Here is a 24,004-nt window from a genome sequence, read left to right on the forward strand (position 1 = left end):
GTACCCCTCTCTCACACAACCAGTACCTCTCTCACACAACCAGTACCCCTCTCTCACACAACCAGTACCTCTCTCTCACACAACCAGTACCTCTCTCTCACAACCAGTACCTCTCTCTCACACAACCAGTACCTCTCTCACACAACCAGTACTACTCTCTCACACAACCAGTACCTCTCTCTCACAACCAGTACCTCTCTCTCACACAACCAGTACCCCTCTCACACAACCAGTACCTCTCTCACACAACCAGTGCCTCTCTCTCACAACCAGTACCTCTCTCACACAACCAGTACCTCTCTCACACAACCAGTACCTCTCTCTCACAACCAGTACCTCTCTCTAACACAACCAGTACCTCTCACACACAACCAGTACCTCTCTCACACAACCAGTACCTCTCTCACGCAACCAGTACCTCTCTCTCACAACCAGTACCTCTCTCACACAACCAGTACCTCTCTCACACAACCAGTACCTCTCTCACACAACCAGTACCTCTCTCTCGCACAACCAGTACCTCTCTCTCTCACAACCAGTACCTCTCTCTCACAACCAGTACCTCTCTCACACACAACCAGTACCTCTCTCTCGCACAACCAGTACCTCTCTCTCACAACCAGTACCTCTCTCTCACACAACCAGTACCTCTCTCACACAACCAGTACCTCTCTCTCACACAACCAGTACCTCTCTCACACAACCAGTACCCCTCTCTCACACAACCAGTACCTCTCTCACACAACCAGTACCCCTCTCTCACACAACCAGTACCTCTCTCTCACACAACCAGTACCTCTCTCTCACAACCAGTACCTCTCTCTCACACAACCAGTACCTCTCTCACACAACCAGTACTACTCTCTCACACAACCAGTACCTCTCTCTCACAACCAGTACCTCTCTCTCACACAACCAGTACCTCTCTCACACAACCATTACCTCTCTCTCACACAACCAGTACCTCTCTCTCACAACCAGTACCTCTCTCACACAACCAGTACCTCTCTCCCACACAACCAGTACCTCTCTCTCACAACCAGTACCTCTCTCACACAACCAGTACCTCTCTCTCACACAACCAGTACCTCTCTCTCACACAACCAGTACCTCTCTCTCACACAACCAGTACCTCTCTCACACAACCAGTACTTCTCTCTCACAACCAGTACCTCTCTCACACAACCAGTACCCCTCTCTCACACAACCAGTACTTCTCTCTCACAACCAGTACCCCTCTCTCACAACCAGTACCTCTCTCACAACCAGTACCTCTTTCTCACACAACCATTACCTCTTTCTCACACAACCAGTACCTCTCTCACACATCCAGTACTTCTCTCTCACAACCAGTACCTCTCTATCACAACCAGTACCTCTCTCACAACCATTACCTCTCTCTCACACAACCAGTACCTCTCTCACACAACCAGTACCTTTCTCACACAACCAGTACCTCTCTCACACAACCAGTGCCTCTCTCACACAACCAGTGCCTCTCTCACACAACCAGTACCTCTCTCTCACAACCAGTACCTCTATCACACAACCAGTACCTTTCTCACACAACCAGTACCTCTCTCACGCAACCAGTACCTTTCTCACACAACCAGTACCTTTCTCACACAACCAGTACCTCTCTCACACAACCAGTACCTCTCACAACCAGTACCTCTCTCACACAACCAGTACCTCTCTCACACAACCAGTGCCTCTCTCTCACAACCAGTACCTCTCTCACACAACCAGTACCTCTCTCACACAACCAGTACCTATCTCACAACCAGTACCTCTCTCTAACACAACCAGTACCTCTCACACACAACCAGTACCTCTCTCACACAACCAGAACCTCTCTCACGCAACCAGTACCTCTCTCTCACAACCAGTACCTCTCTCACACAACCAGTGCCTCTCTCACACAACCAGTACCTCTCTCACACAACCAGTACCTCTCTCACACAACCAGTACCTCTCTCTCAAAACCAGTACCTCTCTCTCGCACAACCAGTACCTCTCTCTCTCACAACCAGTACCTCTCTCTCACAACCAGTACCTCTCTCACACACAACCAGTACCTCTCTCTCGCACAACCAGTACCTCTCTCTCACAACCAGTACCTCTCTCTCACACAACCAGTACCTCTCTCACACAACCAGTACCTCTCTCTCACACAACCAGTACCTCTCTCACACAACCAGTACCCCTCTCTCACACAACCAGTACCTCTCTCACACAACCAGTACCCCTCTCTCACACAACCAGTACCTCTCTCTCACACAACCAGTACCTCTCTCTCACAACCAGTACCTCTCTCTCACACAACCAGTACCTCTCTCACACAACCAGTACCCCTCTCTCACACAACCAGTACCTCTCTCTCACAACCAGTACCTCTCTCTCACACAACCAGTACCTCTCTCACACAACCATTACCTCTCTCTCACACAACCAGTACCTCTCTCTCACAACCAGTACCTCTCTCACACAACCAGTACCTCTCTCCCACACAACCAGTACCTCTCTCTCACAACCAGTACCTCTCTCACACAACCAGTACCTCTCTCTCACACAACCAGTACCTCTCTCTCACACAACCAGTACCTCTCTCACAACCAGTACCTCTCTCTCACAACCAGTACCTCTCTCACACAACCAGTACCTCTCTCTCACACAACCAGTACCTCTCTCTAACACAACCAGTACCTCTCTCACAACCAGTACCTCTCTCACACAACCAGTACTTCTCTCTCACAACCAGTACCTCTCTCACACAACCAGTACCCCTCTCTCACACAACCAGTACTTCTCTCTCACAACCAGTACCCCTCTCTCACAACCAGTACCTCTCTCACAACCAGTACCTCTTTCTCACACAACCAGTACCTCTTTCTCACACAACCAGTACCTCTCTCACACAACCAGTACTTCTCTCTCACAACCAGTACCCCTCTCTCACAACCAGTACCTCTCTCACAACCAGTACCTCTCTCTCACAACCAGTACCTCTCTCACAACCAGTACCTCTCACACAACCAGTACCTCTCTCTCACAACCAGTACCTCTCTCACACAACTAGGACCTCTCTCACAGCCTAGTATCGGTGATTACTCGCTCGTTGCTATTCTCGTGGTGATGTCGAAATCAATACTTAAGCCAGGTGTGATACGGGAGGGCTAGGAGAGCAGGACGAGCTGGGGCAGTGCATCGTCTCCGCGCCACAGGCGGGCGGCTCGCTCTGGCCGGGCTCCGCGCTCGCTCCCGTGCTAGAGAACGCGCCTCGTCCTCTCGCTTCTCTCTCCGTCGCTCACGATCGGACAAATCGCCAGGGCGATGTATCTCAGCCTTTTCATAAACACGGGGATCTGGCTCATAGCCTATGGGTGGTCATTAGGTGGTCAAAACTGCTGACAGTGCCGACTCGGTTATAACTGTCGCGATTGTTTACCCTGTGGCCTTTATTTAACCAGTGAGACTCTTGCTGTGTTTAGTAAGAGAGACCTGGGGGTGTCTGTAGTTGGGTATAGGGGCTGTTCTACACGTGTGGTGATTTAGACGAGATCTCTGTAATACTCACAGGAGTGCTGTGCTGCCAACACGCAGTAGTTTCCTCTCTCGAATGGCGTCAGGGCTGGGTCTTTAACGTCCACTCGAGAGCTGACCGCGTGATTCGGCCGTTCCTGACACAAACGAGCGAGCAGTGCAGGGATCGAACCGCGGCCTCTGAGACTGCGCGGCTGGCGATGCTCAGGCCGGGGTCGTCCCCAACCCGGACCCCGTCTCGCGCTGCCTGCAGACGCTCTGAGGGGCTTGATCCGTGCAGTGCGACTCGCCACAGCGTTGTCATTGGGTGCATTTCATGACGGACGTTTTACGTTTAATAATATACAATGTTTGTGTGTCTCGGGGTGTAGTTAAGTGTAATGGTGATTGTCTCGTATTCAAGACACAATCGCAGAGACACAGCTCGTGTAACGAGGGTCCTGCTGGGGATGTTTGGAAACGTCCTGACCGAGCGTTCACACGTGAGGGAGCAACCAGACAACTTGGGGGTATCCCCTCGCATCCGAGGGGCTACCACTCAGCATCCCTAGACAGTACAGGGCAGCCACCTACTTGCTGTACTACCACGCAGTCCTGGTCACGTCATGGCCCCGCAGGCCCCGTGCTGTGCGAGCTTCTGTGGGCCCCAGCACGGGGAGCGCTCCGCCCTCGGGGCTGCGCGGCCTCAGCAGAGTTCCCTCTCGGCCACTCCGCAACCCACTCCACACTTCTCTTGCCGAGCTCGATGCAGAAACTGTCGGGAGAATGTAGAAGCTGAGCCGTCGAACACAGCAGCCTCTGTGCCTCCGAGTTGTGAGGCAGCACCGGGTGGCTGATGTGGTAGCCGTGGTGCTAGAATACTGCACTAGCATAACCATGCTGTGGATGGGCAAAGAGTGTGGCGTCTCTGATGTCCAAATTAATGTTGTCTGTGGATCAGGTCTATTGGTGATTTGAGTCGGTGTGGAAAATTCCCTATTTCTATAGCAGGGTCCACGATGCAAAGCGACAGTTTTGTTTAACATTTGCATTTAAATAGCATTTGCCTTGGGAAATGTGCCTCACATAGCACATGCACGTGGGCTCACACCGTACAGCACCATTCCTGTGTCTCAACAACAGAGCAGCCAACTAAACTCTGTGATAATCTGCAGTTTATCGGCAATACTCTAATGGTGACTAGCAATTATGTTTACGTTCAGACGCTGTCTCCCCGACAGACCTGGTCTTCACTTGAGGACGGCTGCTTGCGTTGTGGCCGAAACGTCGTGAGAATTATCTTATTATGTTTTATTTTTATTATTTTATTATGTCCCTTCTACGTGACTTTACCGAAAGAACCAAGAAGAAGAAAACTCCATCTTAGATCCAGTGCCACCTAGCGTGAGCCCTGTTGGGTTGGGAATCTGGGAGAGATGGTGCTGGTAGAGCTGTGCGTGCTGATGGTTGGTAGAGTTGAGGGGTAAACCTGGGTTGTTGAGGGGAGGCAGTGTTGAGTGAGTTGATGGGCTGTGATGGGAGGGATATTGGTTGGGTGTGGGAGGAGCGGGTGGAGTCTTGGGAAGGGGCTGGACTGTGAAAGCTCATGCCAAAGTCTCTCTGCCGTAAGTGAAGGGGTCACTGCTGGGAGCTGAGCCCTGGATCCTGGTTGGAGGGGGGATGGAATGTCACGGTCAGACCCGAATGTTGAATGAGTTTGTAGCTGACAAGAGATATCCACCCTGGGGGACGATCGGTGTCACCAACCCCAACCACGGTGCGGCCTCTCATCCCAAACCCAACGCTGATCCTAGCCTACCAGTTTTAATTACGCTTTGGATGACCCAATAACAGATTAAGCAAACACAGCAGTGGTGAGTGTTTAACTCACAACACAAACATAGAACCGCAGTGCAACGCATCGAGCCGCGTGCGAGGTTGGCAAGACCGTGCAGGTATCCCCGGGAGCTCCCGGCTGCTGCCACTGCGCTCAGCACGGGGACGGCGCTCCCCCCCCCCCTGTGCTGAGCGCGGCCTCGGGGTCCCCGGGGAATGTAGGCGGCGCTGCGGCTCGGGGAGTTCTCCGCAGATTCACGCGACGGCTCTCGCGGTCCCCTAGTTAGACATCACCGCAAGTGCAGCGTCGGCAGCGCTAAGCGCGTCCACCACCGAGCCGTACATCGGAGCGCCGTAGTCCGAGTTCCACCTCTGTCGGTAGTGAACTCTGCGGGTGTCTCTGCAGTTCCCGAGCGCCCCTGCTGCGAGGGGAGTTTGAGAAGCTGACGCCACTCGGGAGCCGGTCCCGTTGCGAGTGAACTCCACTGACCGATCACTCGCACTGGGTACCCGGCATTGGCTTAGCGGAGCACACCCTGCTGATGGGATTCAGTGCAGGTGAACCCGGGCCAGGGTTTAGCTGAGTGAGTAAACAAACTTTGCACGGGCTAACTGCTTCAGTCGCATCATCACCCGTTTTCGCCAGGACAGAGCACGGCCACAGCCGCTGCAGCCCCACGGTGATGCTGGATGTCTCTCCATCAGGTTCCTCAGTGGCGTTTGTTTACTGGCCACACCCTGCTGATGGGACTCAGTGGAGGCGAACCCTGGCAGGACTGGCTTTGTCTAAAGTAGTCCTGGTGAGCCCAGTGGTTGATGGGTGAGATGTTCTCTCACTTCTACCACTAAACCTCGTGCTGGATTCATGAACTTAAATAAAAAATTACTTCCCTTTGCAAGCTACTGCTGGGTGAAGGCCTTCCCATGCCATGTCGGATCAAGAGGGATGTTTGGCCATACTTCACCACGCTGGTCAGTGGGAATTGGTGAAGTGGGGGAGAGGGTGTCGGGTGTGTGTAGGTCCAGGACTGGTTCAGTTATCACCACTGATGTTGGCCGTGGCGAGAAATCAAACGCAGGTCGCAAGGTTTACATCGCACCGTGTTAACCGCTATGCCACAGCTCCACCTGTTTATTTTGTTGTGATTCACAGCTGATGTGGATTGTGCATAAACCTGACAATGAGTAACAGGTAACAGCTGTCACTGCTGACACACTCATCACTGGTATCCAAGCACTCTGTGATTTGTTGATCATTCGTGTTGCCAAGAAACTTCACGAAACTCATGATGCGCCATTGTGGAGGATCATGACCCACAACTCCCTGCGATGATTACAACTCCTCACAGTGACTTTAATTACCACAGTTATGAGGACATTATCATGCTCTGTCTCTTTCTTACAGCTCTCCCCACTCACTGAGTTTGCTCTCTCTGTTCCCACAGCGCTGTGAGGAGGTAGCGGTTCCACTGCTGACGGTTACGTTTTGAGCTGAGCACGTGGAGCCATGGCGACAGGTTCGTCAGGAGCCAGGACCTGGGGCCACACGAGCCCTGACCTCAGCACCTGGGTCATGGGTCACATGTTCACGGGGCTCAGCCTCCTCACCACAGCCACGTGCCTCTACCCTCTATACGCAGCGTGTGAACCTACAAACTGCGTGTGCACGGCCCTGTGAACACGCATGGCCTGAGCACACAGCCCTGGGCTCACGTGGCCTCCACACACAGCCCTTTTGATACGTGGCCTCTCTCTTTGTGTGCATGGCCCTGTGTACACGCACGGCCCTAAGGTGCACACCCTGAAACAGACATGGTCTTCCATAGAAGGAGCTACGAGTTCACTTATGTAACTATCAATAACATCACATTATTAGTCTCAGATCATTTAGAAATAATATTTAGTTAAGCCTAATATGCACATATGTTTGAGCCACTGCTCACTAGAATGCGTGCAGGACCCTGCGTGACGCGTCTGTGACCGTGGGAACCACACGCACGCTGAGTCTTCATCCCCAGGCATTGCCGGGCGGCGTGGCAGATGCTGAGCGCCCCTCACAGCTCCCTCGGCGCATGGCTCGGTGTGGCACTCGCGGGGCCTCCAGAGCAGCGCCACGCGGCCCGCTGTGGGTGGAGTTCTCTCCCCCTCTGTGCGGGGCGCGCTGCTTGCAGGCTCAGGGGGGTTGCGCTCGCGCCGCTCTCCTGCGACTCCCGCGTCCCGGCGCGATGCGTGCCGGTGGCACCACCGGGAGCCGTGGGGAGGGTGCAGCCACTGCACTCGAGTGACTAGCATCTGCAATAGGAATGTAGAATTTCCACAATGGTCTCAAGGCACCCAGTTGAGGGTAAAGCTATTCCATGCTGCTGGAAGCCAGTAGACTTGAGTCACTGGACTCGAGTGTGACCCCAGTAATCTGGGTTGTGCTGCTGCTGTGACAGATGAGAGATTCAAGAAGAAGACGGAGCAGGTGCGGATTCTACTGGACGACCTGAAGAAGCTCTCTAGGTAAGAGGGACGTCTCCTCACCCACAATGGGGTTCTCTACTTCGTTTCTATCAAGTAGAAGAAGTAATGTTATCTCGATTCAGTGGTTACGGAGTACTGTAATCACAAATTGCTTCACGATCGCAGAGACGCACCTTGCAAACTCTCAGTGAGAAGGCCGATGGAGGGGACATTGAGTCATGGGGAAAAGAAGCAGGGAAGGTGCTTTTATAATAGAGACGATATCAAGGTTTTGCAATAAGATATACAAGACCATTCACATATCCAAGCTCACTGGTATAAACACATGCATATGCTTCATCTACAGTAATTGCGTTTATGTATGATTCCATGTGTATATCAGCATTCCGTTGTCTTCAACATCAAAGTCGTTATAATATTCAACTGCACCCATGCATTTCCAGGTTTGACAAGTCCACTGTCCCAACCTTGCAGAGGATAGATGCCATACGTGATGAATACAACCAGGAGGAGCGACTCGCCCTAGCAATAACCTTCCACAAGGAGGGGGGTGCAGGTGGGTGCTGCTCCTCACTGCACGGCACGTTGATCATCGAATTATAAATTCTGCATCTACCTGTGACCTCTCTCTCCAAAAGCCTCTAGTTTTGAAAAGTATGTTTGATCCTAACACCTCAGCACCAAGAACTTGGAGATATATTTGTCACCCTGCATTCGCCCTGCAGTGTCACTGCCTCTCCCCACTCGCCCTGCAGTGTCCATGCCTCTCCCCACTGTCTATAAAGTCGGATTGTTATTTGATGACTCATCATCTCTCAGAGCTCTACATGAAGATGCTGACGTCCCTATCACCGGATGCCTCCAACGTCCCGGACTTTCTACAGAGACCCATGGAGTGGAGCTCTAAGAATCTGGTGGATTATGTTTCCACTCCTGAACTGAGTGAGTACCGTACCCTCACCAGGGATTCCCGTGAACCATCACCCTCTGAGCCGCAGTGCTGACACACAGTGTGAATACTGACAAGAAGTGTCAGTATTGACACCCAGTGAGAGTACTGACACACTGATAGTACTAACACACAGTGAGAGTACTGACACAGTGAGAGTACTAACACACAGTGAGAATATTGACACAGTGAGAGTACTAACACACAGTGAGTGTATTGACACACAGTGAGAGTATTGACACCCAGTGAGAGTACTGACAGTGAGTACTGACACACAGTGAGAGTACTGACACACAGTGAGTACTCATATGCAGTTACAGTACTAACACTAAGTACTGACACAGAGTGACTAGTGACACAGTGAGAGTGCTGACACAACCTGAGTAATGAGACAGTGCAAGTAATGACACACAGTGAGTGTATTGACAGTGACACATTGAGATTGCTGACACAGTACTGTACTGACATACTGATGGGACTGACAGTGACAGTATTGACATGAGTGTATGGACACACAGTAAGTACTGACACAGTAAGCACTGACAGAGTGATTAGTGACACACAGAGTAGTGACACAGAGTGGGTAGTGACACACGGAGTGATTAGTGACACTGAGTCTGTACACAGATTAGTGACACAGAGTGAGTGGTGACACAGAGTGAGTAGTGACACACAGAGTGAGTAGTGACACACAGAGAGAGTACTGACACAGTGAGAGTACTGACACAGTGAGAGTACTGACACAGTGAGGTTACTGACAGTCAGTGAGGGTACTGACACTCAATGAGTACTGACACGCAGTGAGAGTACTGACACGCAGTTAGAGTACTGACACAGTGAGAGTACTAACACACAGTGAGTACTCGTATGCAGTTAGAGTACTCACACACTAAGTACTGACACAGAGTGACTAGTGACACAGTGAGAGTGCTGACACAACGTGAGTAATGAAACAGTGCAAGTAATGACACACAGTGAGTGTATTGACAGTGACACATTGCGATTGCTGACACAGTATTGTACTGACACACTGATGGGACTGACAGTGACAGTATTGACATGAGTGTATGGACACACAGTAATACTGACACAGTAAGCACTGACAGAGTGATTAGTGACACACAGAGTAGTGACACAGAGTGGGTAGTGACACACGGAGTGATTAGTGACACTGAGTCTGTACACAGATTACTGACACAGAGTGAGTGGTGACACAGAGTGAGTAGTGACACAGAGTGAGAGTACTGACACACAGTGAGAGTACTGACACAGTGAGAGTACTGACACACAATGTGAGTACTGACACACAGTGAGAGTACTGACACACAGTGAGAGTACTGACACAGTGAGAGTACTGACAGTGAGAACACTGACACAGTGAGAGTACTGCCACAGTGAGAGTACTGACACGCAATGAGAATACTGACGCACAGTGAGAGTACTGACACAGTGAGAGTACTGACAGTGAGAGTGCTGACACACAGTGAGAGCACTGACACACAGTGAGAGCACTGACACACAGTGAGTGTACTGACACACAGTGAGTGTACTGACACAGTGAGAGTACTGACAGTGAGAGTACTGACACACAGTGAGAGTACTGACACGCAATGAGAATACTGACGCACAGTGAGAGTACTGCCACAGTGAGTACTGACACAGTGAGAGTACTGACACACAGTGAGAGTACTGACACACTGTGATAGTACTGACACACAGTGAGAGTACTGACACACAGTGAGAGTACTGACGCACAGTGAGAGTACTGACACACTGTGAGCGTACTGACACACAGTGAGAGTACTGACACACAGTGAGAGTACTGACACACAGTGAGAGTACTGACACAGTGAGAGTGCTGACACACAGTGAGAGTACTGACGCACAGTGAGAGTACTGACGCACAGTGAGAGTACTGTCACAGTGAGAGTGCTGTCACGCAGTGAGGGTAATGACACACAGTGAGAGTACTAACACACAGTGAGTACTCATATGCAGTTAGAGTACTGACACACTAAGTACTGACACATAGTGACTAGTGACACAGTGAGAGTGCTGACACAACGTGAGTAATGAGACAGTGCAAGTAATGACACACAGTGAGTGTATTGACAGTGACACATTGCGATTTCTGACACAGTACTGTACTGACATACTGATGGGACTGACAGTGACAGTATTGACATGAGTGTATGGACACACAGTAAGTACTGACACAGTAAGCACTGACAGAGTGATTAGTGACACACAGAGTAGTGACACAGAGTGGGTAGTGACACACGGAGTGATTAGTGACACTGAGTCTGTACACAGATTAGTGACACAGAGTGAGTGGTGACACAGAGTGAGTAGTGACACACAAAGTGAGTAGTGACGCACAGTGAGAGTACTGACACACAGTGAGAGTACTGACACACAGTGAGAGTACTGACACACAGTGTGAGTACTGACACACAGTGAGAGTACTGACACACAGTGTGAGTACTGACACAGTGAGAGTACTGACAGTCAGGGTACTGACACACAGTGAGAGTACTGACACAGTGAGAGTACTGACACGCAGTGACAGTACTGACACACAGTGAGAGTACTGACACACAGTGAGAGTACTGACAAAGTGAGAGTGCTGACACAGTGAGAGTACTGACACAGTGAAAGTGCTGATACAGTGAGAGTACTGACACGCGGTGAGAGTACTGACACAGTGAGAGTACTGACACAGTGAGAGTACTGACACACAGAGAGAGTACTGACACAGTGAGAGTACTGACACAGTGAGAGTACTGACACAGTGAGGTTACTGACAGTCAGTGAGGGTACTGACACTCAATGAGTACTGACACGCAGTGAGAGTACTGACACGCAGTGAGAGTACTGACACACCGTGAGAGTACTGACACAGTGAGAGTACTAACACACAGTGAGTACTCGTATGCAGTTAGAGTACTCACACACTAAGTACTGACACAGAGTGACTAGTGACACAGTGAGAGTGCTGACACAACGTGAGTAATGAAACAGTGCAAGTAATGACACACAGTGAGTGTATTGACAGTGACACATTGCGATTGCTGACACAGTATTGTACTGACACACTGATGGGACTGACAGTGACAGTATTGACATGAGTGTATGGACACACAGTAATACTGACACAGTAAGCACTGACAGAGTGATTAGTGACACACAGAGTAGTGACACAGAGTGGGTAGTGACACACGGAGTGATTAGTGACACTGAGTCTGTACACAGATTACTGACACAGAGTGAGTAGTGACACAGAGTGAGAGTACTGACACACAGTGAGAGTACTGACACACAGTGAGAGTACTGACACAGTGAGAGTACTGACACACAATGTGAGTACTGACACACAGTGAGAGTACTGACACAGTGAGAGTACTGACACACAGTGAGAGTACTGACACAGTGAGAGTACTGACAGTGAGAACACTGACACAGTGAGAGTACTGCCACAGTGAGTACTGACACAGTGAGAGTACTGACACACAGTGTGAGTACTGACACACAGTGAGAGTACTGACACAGTGAGAGTGCTGACACTGAGTACTGACACAGTGAGTACTGACGTACAGTGAGAGTACTGACGCGCAGTGAGAGTACTGACACGCAGTGAGAGTAGTGACACAGTGAGAGTACTGACACAGTGAGAGTGCTGACACAGTGAGAGTACTGACACACAGTGAGAGCACTGACACACAGTGAGAGCACTGACACACAGTGTGAGTACTGACACAGTGAGAGTACTGACAGTCAGGGTACTGACACACAGTGAGAGTACTGACACAGTGAGAGTACTGACACGCAGTGACAGTACTGACACACAGTGAGAGTACTGACACACAGTGAGAGTACTGACACACAGTGAGAGTACTGACACACAGTGTGAGTACTGACACAGTGAGAGTACTGACAGTCAGGGTACTGACACACAGTGAGAGTACTGACACAGTGACAGTACTGACACGCAGTGACAGTACTGACACACAGTGAGAGTACTGACACACAGTGAGAGTACTGACAAAGTGAGAGTGCTGACACACAGTGAGAGTACTGACACACAGTGAGAGTGCTGATACAGTGAGAGTACTGACACGCGGTGAGAGTACTGACACAGTGAGAGTACTGACACACAGAGAGAGTACTGACGCACAGTGAGAGTACTGACACAGTGAGAGTGCTGACACAGTGTGAGTACTGACAGTGAGAGTACTGACACAGTGTGAGTACTGACACACAGTGAGAGTACTGACACACAGTGAGAGTACTGACACACAGATAGAGTACTGACACACAGTGAGAGTACTGACACAGTGAGAGTACTGACACACAGTGAGAGCACTGACACAGTGAGGTTACTGACAGTCAGTGAGGGTACTGACACTCAATGAGAGTACTGACACGCAGTGAGAGTACTGACACGCAGTGAGAGTACTGACACAGTGAGAGTACTAACACACAGTGAGTACTCGTATGCAGTTAGAGTACTGACACACTAAGTACTGACACAGAGTGACTAGTGACACAGTGAGAGTGCTGACACAACGTGAGTAATGAGACAGTGCAAGTAATGACACACAGTATGTGTATTGACAGTGACACATTGCGATTGCTGACACAGTACCGTACTGACATACTGATGGGACTGACAGTGACAGTATTGACATGAGTGTATGGACACACAGTAAGTACTGACACAGTAAGCACTGACAGAGTGATTAGTGACACACAGAGTAGTGACACAGAGTGGGTAGTGACACACGGAGTGATTAGTGACACTGAGTCTGTACACAGATTAGTGACAGTGAGTGGTGACACAGAGTGAGTAGTGACACACAGAGTGAGTAGTGACACAGAGTGAGTAGTGACGCACAGTGAGAGTACTGACACACAGTGTGAGTACTGACACACAGTGAGAGTACTGACACACAGTGTGAGTACTGACACAGTGAGAGTACTGACACACAGTGTGAGTACTGACACAGTGAGAGTACTGACAGTCAGGGTACTGACACACAGTGAGAGTACTGACACGCAGTGAGAGTACTGACACGCAGTGACAGTACTGACACACAGTGAGAGTACTGACACAGTGAGAGTGCTGACACAAAGTGAGAGTACTGACACACAGTGAGAGTGCTGATACAGTGAGAGTACTGACACGCGGTGAGAGTACTGACACAGTGAGAGTACTGACACACAGAGAGAGTACTGACGAACAGTGAGAGTACTGACACAGTGAGAGTGCTGACACAGTGTGAGTACTGACACACAGTGAGAGTACTGACACAGTGTGAGTACTGACACACAGTGAGAGTACTGACACACAGATAGAGTACTGACACACAGTGAGAGTACTGACACACAGTGAGAGTGCTGATACAGTGAGAGTACTGACACGCGGTGAGAGTACTGACACAGTGAGAGTACTGACACACAGAGAGAGTACTGACACAGTGAGAGTACTGACACAGTGAGAGTACTGACACAGTGAGGTTACTGACAGTCAGTGAGGGTACTGACACTCAATGAGTACTGACACGCAGTGAGAGTACTGACACGCAGTGAGAGTACTGACACACCGTGAGAGTACTGACACAGTGAGTACTAACACACAGTGAGTACTCGTATGCAGTTAGAGTACTCACACACTAAGTACTGACACAGAGTGACTAGTGACACAGTGAGAGTGCTGACACAACGTGAGTAATGAAACAGTGCAAGTAATGACACACAGTGAGTGTATTGACAGTGACACATTGCGATTGCTGACACAGTATTGTACTGACACACTGATGGGACTGACAGTGACAGTATTGACTTGAGTGTATGGACACACAGTAATACTGACACAGTAAGCACTGACAGAGTGATTAGTGACACACAGAGTAGTGACACAGAGTGGGTAGTGACACACGGAGTGATTAGTGACACTGAGTCTGTACACAGATTACTGACACAGAGTGAGTGGTGACACAGAGTGAGTAGTGACACAGAGTGAGAGTACTGACACACAGTGAGAGTACTGACACACAGTGAGAGTACTGACACAGTGAGAGTACTGACACACAATGTGAGTACTGACACACAGTGAGAGTACTGACACAGTGAGAGTACTGACACACAGTGAGAGTACTGACACAGTGAGAGTACTGACAGTGAGAACACTGACACAGTGAGAGTACTGCCACAGTGAGTACTGACACAGTGAGAGTACTGACACACAGTGTGAGTACTGACACACAGTGAGAGTACTGACACAGTGAGAGTGCTGACACTGAGTACTGACACAGTGAGTACTGACGTACAGTGAGAGTACTGACGCGCAGTGAGAGTACTGACACGCAGTGAGAGTAGTGACACAGTGAGAGTACTGACACAGTGAGAGTGCTGACACAGTGAGAGTACTGACACACAGTGAGAGCACTGACACACAGTGAGAGCACTGACACACAGTGAGAGCACTGACACACAGTGAGAGCACTGACACACAGTGTGAGTACTGACACAGTGAGAGTACTGACAGTCAGGGTACTGACACACAGTGAGAGTACTGACACAGTGAGAGTACTGACACGCAGTGACAGTACTGACACACAGTGAGAGTACTGACACACAGTGAGAGTACTGACACACAGTGAGAGTACTGACACACAGTGTGAGTACTGACACAGTGAGAGTACTGACAGTCAGGGTACTGACACACAGTGAGAGTACTGACACAGTGAGAGTACTGACACGCAGTGACAGTACTGACACACAGTGAGAGTACTGACACACAGTGAGAGTACTGACAAAGTGAGAGTGCTGACACACAGTGAGAGTACTGACACACAGTGAGAGTGCTGATACAGTGAGAGTACTGACACGCGGTGAGAGTACTGACACAGTGAGAGTACTGACACACAGAGAGAGTACTGACGCACAGTGAGAGTACTGACACAGTGAGAGTGCTGACACAGTGTGAGTACTGACAGTGAGAGTACTGACACAGTGTGAGTACTGACACACAGTGAGAGTACTGACACACAGTGAGAGTACTGACACACAGATAGAGTACTGACACACAGTGAGAGTACTGACACAGTGAGAGTACTGACACACAGTGAGAGCACTGACACAGTGAGGTTACTGACAGTCAGTGAGGGTACTGACACTCAATGAGAGTACTGACACGCAGTGAGAGTACTGACACGCAGTGAGAGTACTGACACAGTGAGAGTACTAACACAGTGAGTACTCGTATGCAGTTAGAGTACTCACACACTAAGTACTGACACAGAGTGACTAGTGACACAGTGAGAGTGCTGACACAACGTGAGTAATGAGACAGTGCAAGTAATGACACACAGTGAGTGTATTGACAGTGACACATTGCGATTGCTGACACAGTACCGTACTGACATACTGATGGGACTGACAGTGACAGTATTGACATGAGTGTATGGACACACAGTAAGTACTGACACAGTAAGCACTGACAGAGTGATTAGTGACACACAGAGTAGTGACACAGAGTGGGTAGTGACACACGGAGTGATTAGTGACACTGAGTCTGTACACAGATTAGTGACACAGTGAGTGGTGACACAGAGTGAGTAGTGACACACAGAGTGAGTAGTGACACAGAGTGAGTAGTGACGCACAGTGAGAGTACTGACACACAGTGTGAGTACTGACACACAGTGAGAGTACTGACACACAGTGTGAGTACTGACACAGTGAGAGTACTGACAGTCAGGGTACTGACACACAGTGAGAGTACTGACACGCAGTGAGAGTACTGACACGCAGTGACAGTACTGACACACAGTGAGAGTACTGACACAGTGAGAGTGCTGACACACAGTGAGAGTACTGACACACAGTGAGAGTACTGACACACAGTGAGAGTGCTGATACAGTGAGAGTACTGACACGCGGTGAGAGTACTGACACAGTGAGAGTACTGACACACAGAGAGAGTACTGACGAACAGTGAGAGTACTGACACAGTGAGAGTGCTGACACAGTGTGAGTACTGACACACAGTGAGAGTACTGACACACAGTGAGAGTACTGACACAGTGTGAGTACTGACACACAGTGAGAGTACTGACACACAGATAGAGTACTGACACACAGTGAGAGCACTGACACACAGTGAGAGTGCTGATACAGTGAGAGTACTGACACACAGTGAGAGCACTGACACAGTGAGGTTACTGACAGTCAGTGAGGGTACTGACACTCAATGAGAGTACTGACACGCAGTGAGAGTACTGACACGCAGTGAGAGTACTGACACACAGTGTGAGTACTGACACAGTGAGAGTACTGACAGTCAGGGTACTGACACACAGTGAGAGTACTGACACAGTGACAGTACTGACACGCAGTGACAGTACTGACACACAGTGAGAGTACTGACACACAGTGAGAGTACTGACAAAGTGAGAGTGCTGACACACAGTGAGAGTACTGACACACAGTGAGAGTGCTGATACAGTGAGAGTACTGACACGCGGTGAGAGTACTGACACAGTGAGAGTACTGACACACAGAGAGAGTACTGACGCACAGTGAGAGTACTGACACAGTGAGAGTGCTGACACAGTGTGAGTACTGACAGTGAGAGTACTGACACAGTGTGAGTACTGACACACAGTGAGAGTACTGACACACAGTGAGAGTACTGACACACAGATAGAGTACTGACACACAGTGAGAGTACTGACACAGTGAGAGTACTGACACACAGTGAGAGCACTGACACAGTGAGGTTACTGACAGTCAGTGAGGGTACTGACACTCAATGAGAGTACTGACACGCAGTGAGAGTACTGACACGCAGTGAGAGTACTGACACAGTGAGAGTACTAACACACAGTGAGTACTCGTATGCAGTTAGAGTACTGACACACTAAGTACTGACACAGAGTGACTAGTGACACAGTGAGAGTGCTGACACAACGTGAGTAATGAGACAGTGCAAGTAATGACACACAGTGAGTGTATTGACAGTGACACATTGCGATTGCTGACACAGTACCGTACTGACATACTGATGGGACTGACAGTGACAGTATTGACATGAGTGTATGGACACACAGTAAGTACTGACACAGTAAGCACTGACAGAGTGATTAGTGACACACAGAGTAGTGACACAGAGTGGGTAGTGACACACGGAGTGATTAGTGACACTGAGTCTGTACACAGATTAGTGACACAGTGAGTGGTGACACAGAGTGAGTAGTGACACACAGAGTGAGTAGTGACACAGAGTGAGTAGTGACGCACAGTGAGAGTACTGACACACAGTGTGAGTACTGACACACAGTGAGAGTACTGACACACAGTGTGAGTACTGACACAGTGAGAGTACTGACACACAGTGTGAGTACTGACACAGTGAGAGTACTGACAGTCAGGGTACTGACACACAGTGAGAGTACTGACACGCAGTGAGAGTACTGACACGCAGTGACAGTACTGACACACAGTGAGAGTACTGACACAGTGAGAGTGCTGACACACAGTGAGAGTACTGACACACAGTGAGAGTGCTGATACAGTGAGAGTACTGACACGCGGTGAGAGTACTGACACAGTGAGAGTACTGACACACAGAGAGAGTACTGACGAACAGTGAGAGTACTGACACAGTGAGAGTGCTGACACAGTGTGAGTACTGACACACAGTGAGAGTACTGACACAGTGTGAGTACTGACACACAGTGAGAGTACTGACACACAGATAGAGTACTGACACACAGTGAGAGTACTGACACACAGTGAGAGTGCTGATACAGTGAGAGTACTGACACGCGGTGAGAGTACTGACACAGTGAGAGTACTGACACACAGAGAGAGTACTGACACAGTGAGAGTACTGACACAGTGAGAGTACTGACACAGTGAGGTTACTGACAGTCAGTGAGGGTACTGACACTCAATGAGTACTGACACGGAGTGAGAGTACTGACACGCAGTGAGAGTACTGACACACCGTGAGAGTACTGACACAGTGAGAGTACTAACACACAGTGAGTACTCGTATGCAGTTAGAGTACTCACACACTAAGTACTGACACAGAGTGACTAGTGACACAGTGAGAGTGCTGACACAACGTGAGTAATGAAACAGTGCAAGTAATGACACACAGTGAGTGTATTGACAGTGACACATTGCGATTGCTGACACAGTATTGTACTGACACACTGATGGGACTGACAGTGACAGTATTGACTTGAGTGTATGGACACACAGTAATACTGACACAGTAAGCACTGACAGAGTGATTAGTGACACACAGAGTAGTGACACAGAGTGGGTAGTGACACACGGAGTGATTAGTGACACTGAGTCTGTACACAGATTACTGACACAGAGTGAGTGGTGACACAGAGTGAGAGTACTGACACACAGTGAGAGTACTGACACACAGTGAGAGTACTGACACACAATGAGAGTACTGACACAGTGAGAGTACTGACACAGTGAGAGTACTGACACACAATGTGAGTACTGACACACAGTGAGAGTACTGACACAGTGAGAGTACTGACACACAGTGAGAGTACTGACACAGTGAGAGTACTGACAGTGAGAACACTGACACAGTGAGAGTACTGCCACAGTGAGTACTGACACAGTGAGAGTACTGACACACAGTGTGAGTACTGACACACAGTGAGAGTACTGACACAGTGAGAGTGCTGACACTGAGTACTGACACAGTGAGTACTGACGTACAGTGAGAGTACTGACGCGCAGTGAGAGTACTGACACGCAGTGAGAGTAGTGACACAGTGAGAGTACTGACACAGTGAGAGTGCTGACACAGTGAGAGTACTGACACACAGTGAGAGCACTGACACACAGTGAGAGCACTGACACACAGTGAGAGCACTGACACACAGTGAGAGCACTGACACACAGTGTGAGTACTGACACAGTGAGAGTACTGACAGTCAGGGTACTGACACAGTGAGAGTACTGACACAGTGAGAGTACTGACACGCAGTGACAGTACTGACACACAGTGAGAGTACTGACACACAGTGAGAGTACTGACACACAGTGAGAGTACTGACACACAGTGTGAGTACTGACACAGTGAGAGTACTGACAGTCAGGGTACTGACACACAGTGAGAGTACTGACACAGTGAGAGTACTGACACGCAGTGACAGTACTGACACACAGTGAGAGTACTGACACACAGTGAGAGTACTGACAAAGTGAGAGTGCTGACACACAGTGAGAGTACTGACACACAGTGAGAGTGCTGATACAGTGAGAGTACTGACACGCGGTGAGAGTACTGACACAGTGAGAGTACTGACACACAGAGAGAGTACTGACGCACAGTGAGAGTACTGACACAGTGAGAGTGCTGACACAGTGTGAGTACTGACAGTGAGAGTACTGACACAGTGTGAGTACTGACACACAGTGAGAGTACTGACACACAGTGAGAGTACTGACACACAGATAGAGTACTGACACACAGTGAGAGTACTGACACAGTGAGAGTACTGACACACAGTGAGAGCACTGACACAGTGAGGTTACTGACAGTCAGTGAGGGTACTGACACTCAATGAGAGTACTGACACGCAGTGAGAGTACTGACACGCAGTTAGAGTACTGACACAGTGAGAGTACTAACACACAGTGAGTACTCGTATGCAGTTAGAGTACTCACACACTAAGTACTGACACAGAGTGACTAGTGACACAGTGAGAGTGCTGACACAACGTGAGTAATGAGACAGTGCAAGTAATGACACACAGTGAGTGTATTGACAGTGACACATTGCGATTGCTGACACAGTACCGTACTGACATACTGATGGGACTGACAGTGACAGTATTGACATGAGTGTATGGACACACAGTAAGTACTGACACAGTAAGCACTGACAGAGTGATTAGTGACACACAGAGTAGTGACACAGAGTGGGTAGTGACACACGGAGTGATTAGTGACACTGAGTCTGTACACAGATTAGTGACACAGTGAGTGGTGACACAGAGTGAGTAGTGACACACAGAGTGAGTAGTGACACAGAGTGAGTAGTGACGCACAGTGAGAGTACTGACACACAGTGTGAGTACTGACACACAGTGAGAGTACTGACACACAGTGTGAGTACTGACACAGTGAGAGTACTGACAGTCAGGGTACTGACACACAGTGAGAGTACTGACACGCAGTGAGAGTACTGACACGCAGTGACAGTACTGACACACAGTGAGAGTACTGACACAGTGAGAGTGCTGACACACAGAGAGAGTACTGACACACAGTGAGAGTGCTGATACAGTGAGAGTACTGACACGCAGTGAGAGTACTGACACAGTGAGAGTACTGACACACAGAGAGAGTACTGACGAACAGTGAGAGTACTGACACAGTGAGAGTGCTGACACAGTGTGAGTACTGACACACAGTGAGTACTGACACAGTGTGAGTACTGACACACAGTGAGAGTACTGACACACAGATAGAGTACTGACACACAGTGAGAGTACTGATACAGTGAGAGTACTGACACACAGTGAGAGCACTGACACAGTGAGGTTACTGACAGTCAGTGAGGGTACTGACACTCAATGAGAGTACTGACACGCAGTGAGAGTACTGACACGCAGTGAGAGTACTGACACAGTGAGAGTACTAACACACAGTGAGTACTCGTATGCAGTTAGAGTACTGACACACTAAGTACTGACACAGAGTGACTAGTGACACAGTGAGAGTGCTGACACAACGTGAGTAATGAGACAGTGCAAGTGATGACACACAGTGAGTGTATTGACAGTGACACATTACGATTGCTGACACAGTACTGTACTGACATACTGATGGGACTGACAGTGACAGTATTGACATGAGTGTATGGACACACAGTAAGTACTGACACAGTAAGCACTGACAGAGTTATTAGTGACACACAGAGTAGTGACACAGAGTGGGTAGTGACACACGGAGTGATTAGTGACACTGAGTCTGTACACAGATTAGTGACACAGAGTGAGTGGTGACACAGAGTGAGTAGTGACACACAGTGAGAGTGCTGACGCACAGTGAGAGTACTGACACACAGTGTGAGTACTGACACACAGTGAGAGTACTGACACAGTGAGAGTACTGACAGTCAGGGTACTGACACACAGTGAGAGTACTGACACAGTGAGAGTACTGACACGCAGTGAGAGTACTGACACAGTGAGAGTACTGACAAAGTGAGAGTGCTGACACACAGTGAGAGTACTGACACGCAGTGAGAGTACTGACACAGTGAGAGTACTGACACAGTGAGAGTACTGACACAGTGAGAGTACTGACACTGAGGTTACTGACAGTCAGTGAGGGTACTGACACTCAATGAGAGTACTGACACGCAGTGAGAGTACTGACACGCAGTGAGAGTACTGACAAAGTGAGAGTGCTGACACAGAGTGAGAGTGCTGACACAGTGAGAGTACTGACACACAGTGTGAGTACTGACAGTCAGGGTACTGACACACAGTGAGAGTGCTGACACAGTGAGAGTACTGAAATGCAGTGAGAGTACTGACACACAGTGAGAGATCTGACACACAGTGAGAGTACTGACACACAGTGAGAGTACTGACACAGTGACAGTACTGACAAAGTGAGAGTGCTGACACACAGTGAGAGTACTGACACGCAGTGAGAGTACTGACATGCAGTGAGAGTACTGACACAGTGAGAGTACTGACACACAGAGAGAGTACTGACACACAGTGAGAGTACTGACACAGTGAGAGTACTGACACTGAGGTTACTGACAGTCAGTGAGGGTTCTGACACTCAATGAGAGTACTGACACGCAGTGAGAGTACTGACACGCAGTGAGAGTACTGACACAGTGAGAGTACTAACACACAGTGAGTACTCGTATGCAGTTAGAGTACTGACACACTCAGTACTGACACAGAGTGACTAGTGACACAGTGAGAGTGCTGACACAACGTGAGTAATGAGACAGTGCAAGTAATGACACACAGTGAGTGTATTTACAGTGACACATTGCGATTGCTGACACAGTACTGTACTGACATACTGATGGGACTGACAGTGACAGTATTGACATGAGTGTATGGACACACAGTAAGTACTGACACAGTAAGCACTGACAGAGTGATTAGTGACACACAGAGTAGTGACACAGAGTGGGTAGTGACACACGGAGTGATTAGTGACACTGAGTCTGTACACAGATTAGTGACACAGAGTGAGTGGTGACACAGAGTGAGTAGTGACACACAGTGAGAGTGCTTACGCACAGTGAGAGTGCTGACACAGTGAGAGTATCTTCTTGGTTCTTTCGGTAAAGTCACGTAGAAGGGAAGTAATAAAATAATAAAAATAAAACATAATAAAATAAAATAATTCTCACGACGTTTCGGCTACAACGCAAGCAGCCGTCTTCAGGTGAAGAATGAGACACTACCAAGCTAGGAGCTTATATATAAGCTGGGTTGGAGGTGGAATAGCGCCTTAACAAAAAAAGAATGTGCATATGAAGAGGAATTTAGCATATTCATGGAAAATGCGTAGGAGGTGGGCGGGGGGGTTTCAAAGTCATATTATGCCCATGCATTATGCAGGATCAGCAGCACCAAGGGGGGGTGCAGGGAGTAGCATTAACAAAGGAAAGGAATGTTAATGATATGTAGCTGCAGTTACTAAACAACTACGTAGAAAACTAAAGTATAAACTACATAAAAAACTAAAGTATAAACTGCATAGCACCATCAGTATACTTACTATACTCTACAATAAGCTGAGTTACTAACAGCAAGTAATACATTACAATTCTACGTCGTAAAAATTATATAATATGCTTCCATCTAAACTTTATTCTCTTACATCACACGAGCATATACCGTACTATATACTGCCATAGATAAACCCAACATTAAATTATATACTGTATTGCTATAAACCACCTAATACATTTTAATATAACACTATGTATTATTCTACCTACCCTAATGTGTATTGAAATGGTTTATTACGTCCTTCCAATGATTGCTAAGCCAGAATCCATCTTCTCGGTTAAAATTGTCTCTGTGTTTGTATATGTGGATCGCCTCATGAACGAATCTCTCATGATAGCCAGATGGCTTGCAGAGAACCTCTGTCTTGGAGAAGTCAATGTCATGTGAGCCCACTGAGTTGTAACAGT

At 48.8% G+C, this 24,004-nt stretch overlaps 1 protein-coding gene across 1 annotated transcript in view; it reads left to right on the plus strand.

Moving 5' to 3' along the window:
* Positions 1–6,779: 6,779 nt before the first annotated feature.
* Positions 6,780–24,004, plus strand: part of LOC144741181 (uncharacterized) — a gene marked incomplete at its 3' end in the record, with an annotated part of 33,503 nt that continues 16,278 nt past the window's right edge. Inside the window, exons 1-4 of the mRNA XM_078623794.1 lie at positions 6,780–6,875; positions 7,797–7,863; positions 8,268–8,380; positions 8,644–8,766. Of these exons, the coding sequence (XP_078479920.1) occupies positions 6,866–6,875; positions 7,797–7,863; positions 8,268–8,380; positions 8,644–8,766 (313 nt within the window). The remainder of the gene's footprint in view (positions 6,876–7,796; positions 7,864–8,267; positions 8,381–8,643; positions 8,767–24,004) is intronic.

Source organism: Lampetra planeri, unplaced genomic scaffold (assembly GCF_965212315.1).
Source record: "Lampetra planeri unplaced genomic scaffold, kcLamPlan1.2.h2 scaffold_455, whole genome shotgun sequence".
Classification (NCBI taxonomy): domain Eukaryota; kingdom Metazoa; phylum Chordata; class Hyperoartia; order Petromyzontiformes; family Petromyzontidae; genus Lampetra; species Lampetra planeri.